At 31.7% G+C, this 4730-nt stretch overlaps 1 protein-coding gene across 1 annotated transcript; it reads right to left on the bottom strand.

The window, feature by feature from the left end:
- Positions 1–1357: 1357 nt before the first annotated feature.
- LOC129895229 (palmitoyl-acyl carrier protein thioesterase, chloroplastic-like) lies at positions 1358–4113 on the bottom strand. The gene is made up of 6 exons (XM_055970912.1): positions 3449–4113; positions 2773–2906; positions 2551–2664; positions 2257–2434; positions 2082–2150; positions 1358–1786 (listed from the first exon to the last, which is right to left on the bottom strand). The coding sequence occupies exons 1-6, from the start codon at positions 3836–3838 to the stop codon at positions 1559–1561; spliced, it is 1113 nt and encodes a 370-aa protein (XP_055826887.1). The 5' UTR covers positions 3839–4113; the 3' UTR covers positions 1358–1558.
- Between the last annotated feature and the right edge of the window lie 617 nt (positions 4114–4730).

Genomic DNA, 4730 nt, shown 5'->3' with positions numbered 1-4730 from the left:
CACTTTTAAATAGAAAGGAAGAGGTCAGTCACCAACAAGAGGAGGATATGAAAGAGAGTACCAACAACCATTCCACTTGAACGGAACTTCTAACTGAAGTTGCTCACGTTTTATTTCTAAAATAATTTTTCTACCTTCTCGAGATAGTGATGCAGTCTGCGTACACTCCACTCTCTCATACTCCACTTATTTCACTGAATATAGGCCGTGGCCCCCCAAGTTATGGGCCAAGAATTTTTACTGTAATAGGCCACGTGAGTGCCATAATTGCATTTCTAATCACTTTGACGTTTTTACGATTTTTATAGATTCTTATTCTTTTTTCACCTGACTCTGCTAAAGAGCAAGACAAATAAGTATGGTCCCAAAATACAAACACCACATATTTTTTAATTGTACTTTATTATTATTATTATTATTTATTTATTTTCATTTTTGCTATTTGAATTTACCCTTCTTCCTTTTATGAATTGCCTTAAATTTTCTCTATTTCTCGATTCTTTTCTTTTTTGTTACTATAATGTAAAAATGTCCCAAAAGTCATCTTTATTCACAGTTGAATCAATATTCTAAAATATAATAAAGCATGAACTCCTTCCATATTAGTCATATTGAAACAACATACGGTACCTAAATTAGCAAACAAGAATGTAACGAGTTACTTCAGACACTGTTTTTCTATTAATGTTTTAAAGCGAAAAGGTCCCGTTTATCTCTCAAATTTTGTTATTTAGAATTGATGTATCTTTCATTATGAAAGCTATTGAGAGTGACTCATACATATTCTACTTTTACACAAATAACTCATATATACATCTATTGTTATAAAAAGTGGCTCACATATAACTTTTTTATCTTAAAGAAGTAAAAAAATACTTTTTTATTTTATTTTAATTTTAAAAAAATTTCGCGTACGGGTATATTTTTTTCGAGAAAGTAAAAAACTAAAATAAAAAAATATACCCATACACTAATTTTTTTTGTAGCAAAGTTTAGGGTATATTTAATCTTTTTCATAAATGAATTATTTTTTGACTTCTTTGATTATCATTATTTGAGTCTCTTATTCTTATTTCATTTTTTTCTTTCCTACTTTGGTGTAAAAATAAGAGATAAAAAGAATGAAGTTTGAATGGAAAAAGAGAAAAAAAGTGAATTTTCTGAAGCTTGATGTTTTCAAGGTAAATTTCAGGTAAAAATGTCTGGATAGTTTTGCTGCCAAACTTCAATGCAAACTTTTGCAACTACATAGTATTTGATGTTATAATCAAAGGGACAACATCAATTGTTGTTACTTTCCTACCTGCTATTCGAGAATCATACAATTACTTACACAGTTCGAAATTATAGAATCAAATGCAGTAATGCGTCTTTTTTAAATTACATAAATCAATACTAAAAATAGTGTTTCGCCCCTGATACTAAAGAACAGAACTTGTACAGTACTCTCTAATTACTTAACTACTCACTAATTATACATTATGTTGACAAAAATAAATACACACTGCAAAGAATATGAATGTAGTGAAGAATTAGCAGCAGATAACAATTAACTTGTTCATCGTTTACGCTGCCATATGGACCTGGCTCGAACAACCTCTGCTCGATCAGCCTCCATGCGAATCAGATGTGTGCATTCCATTCCACTATTTTTATCACTTGCTGATGTTGCTATTTCTCTAAGAGTTGTCATGGACTGCAGCACATTTGACAATTGACATTCACGTCGATACTCTAATGTCAAGCTCATTAAGTTGCAGTCTTCTAAAACATTTATGGGCACACTCTGTAAACACACACAAAAAATAGTTTCACTTCCTTCAAACATGAATGAGTAGCAACCTCAACGTTATAGGATATGAGTTTTCCTTCTATATATTGATAGTCAGGTCAGTTGAAGGATAACCAGTTCATAATAAGTGAGATCAGTAACACAGAAATAGAGCACGTAAGTCGTAACCAACTAGAAACAGGTTAAGATACACTCGTAATGAGGAAATTCTTCGCACTGTCACTATATAAGTAATTAATAGTGTATGTGCTAAAGCAGTAACAAATGACTCAAAAAGGCTTTCAATTACCTCCAAAATCCATCCAATATATTTGACATTGTTGACATGTTGATTAGCATCCATGTCGCTCCACCGCGGCTGTATCAAGAACAGACATGACTAGTTAAAGTTATGCAAGCTAGCTATATGTGTATATATGAAACATCTTTTTCTTTGGGGAGTATATATGCATGATTTGTCTTACAGCTAAGCCGGATGTGATAATTTGGGCGGTTTCATCATTGAGTTTCTCAATCTTTTCCGAATCAATTTGTGCAGTAGGGATTGCGAATTTGTTGATATAGAAAGGTCGAACTTCTGCTTTGACCTGCTCTGGGATTTTGGATAACCTTCTTGTTTCTCTGTTCATTATCACCCATGTGCTGCAAAATTACCACATATATAGTGATATTTTTCCAGTAATCATCTTAAAAAAGAAAGAACAAAAAATACTCATGGTTTTACAAGTATATATATATATATATAAATACACACACACCTTGTTGCTTTTGTGATGATGTTGCGAGTGTTAGAGTCGCGAATGATCCAATCCCTTCTCATTCCATTTTTACCTGCTGCATCTACCCATGTATCTATCTCTACCACATCTCCCCTGTAATTGTAAATAATGTTAGTTTGTCGTTCTTTTTTAACAGACTAAAAAAAAGGAAAGTGCATCACATCACATAAATTATGATAATACCAAGGGAAAGAGGAATACCAGGAGCTATATTGTTCAACTTGGATTTGTATGCGAGTAACTACCCATATGAGTTTCCTAAGGCTCATCTCTCGTGTTGCCCCAAATCCATTACTACCAACTCCTGAGTTTGCCACATGATTTAAAGCTGTCTCCTGCAATATACTATCACATTTTAAATATGATTTCTTCATGAGTATTTAGGCCTAGTAAAACTCAATGAAACATTCAAATTAGGTGTGGTCTACTAATGAATAAAAATGGGTAAAAACCGCGATAAGTACCAACAACGACAACATAACCAATTTAATCCCACAATTGTGGTCTGAAAGGGCGTTGTGTACGCAGCATTACCTCTACCCTGTCAAGCTAGGGAGGTTATTTTCCATAAACCTCGGCTCAAATTAAAGCATATCAAAACTAAGCATGGAAAGGAAATACAGTAATGAAGAAGCTACGCTAAAAATAAAGGAAAAGAGAACAATAGCAACAACAAATTGTACATAATCAAAGGAAACAAAGAGTAATAATAAAAACCAACAAGTGATTGTAAATCATCGAAGACCAGAGTTAAAATTCCAATTGAAACAAAAAAAAACTATGCCATTTCCGGTGAATTTTGTACGGATGGGAGATAACAGGTACCTAATAAAATAATCGGAAAAAAAAGGGAAGGAAGAAGATGAAATGGACCAACCTGAAGGAGATTCATGATAGTTTCCATTGTAGCAGTCTTATCAGGTCCAATTTCATAAGACCTAATCACAAAGGACTGTCTATACACAAACCGCTCATCCACAAAATTCCCTAACATATATGAATGATTCACCGCCGCCGCCGACGATGACGATCCCGATTCAATTACTACATTTCCATTTTGCCCTAAATGTGGATACTCTTCAACATGAATACCATTAATCTTCTTCCCATTAATTGCCCTTCCGCTTGCGGTGGCGTTTATCGCCATCAATTTCTTCTTTCCATTACAATCAAATTTCAGAATCTGGCATTCCTTCACCAGCGGTTGTGTGTTCGACAAATTAATCGGGTAATGTAAACTGTACAAATCTCCAATCATCAATGCCATTTTTACGTTTTTTTCCCGTTCTAATTAACAAGATGATTGGTAATGTATTGATTAATTTTGTAATTAAGGAGGTGAGATTAAATTTGTTGGAGTAGGTAACCTAGGTATAACAACTTGGTGGAAAGTGATTAATGAGAGATATGTAGAGGAATTAATGGATGGGATGGGAATAATTAAGGGCATTTTGCAGCTCAACCACCTGTTAATCAGTAGACAAGAAAAATGGATTAGAGTTTAATTACTTTGTATTTTTTTCTCCATCACAAACTTACACGCAAAATTAGAGAAACTACTTGTTCTTCTGTTTTGCTTTTGCTTATTTTATGCAAACAAATTAACTGGATTTCCAGACTTTTGACCGAAATGTTGTGCATTAAAACAAGTACAATTTACATAAATTTTGTTAAGAGGTAATTATATTATTTTTTTATTTTTTAAAAAATTATTAATTTTTTAAAAATAAATTATGAATTTCGGATAGATTATTGGACTTCAGAATAAAATAAAATGTGCATTTAGATGATTTTTACTTAAAACAGTTTGTTTGAATGTGGTGTTATTGTTATGTCCCTTCCGTCATTTTTACTTATCTACTATATTAAATATATATTGTTAACATATTAAGGAAAAATATTTTTTTCATAATTTCTTTTTAATTTTTTTTTTCAAGAAGTAAGACTGTACATCAATTGATATAAATATTATGATAAAATATTTATATTGATGATTATTTCTTAAGAAATAGGCAAAATTCAAAATAGACAAGATAAAATAATAGAAAGTATAATTTTTTAGGATAATTAGTTATTTAGTTATACAAAGAACCTGATAATAGTTGATTTAATCGAATATTCAGTTTCTCATTTTAAATAAAATCTACTAATACTTTAGT

Source organism: Solanum dulcamara, chromosome 7, assembly GCF_947179165.1.
Source record: "Solanum dulcamara chromosome 7, daSolDulc1.2, whole genome shotgun sequence".
NCBI lineage: Eukaryota > Viridiplantae > Streptophyta > Magnoliopsida > Solanales > Solanaceae > Solanum > Solanum dulcamara.
This window is presented reverse-complemented; position numbering and strand designations above follow the sequence as displayed.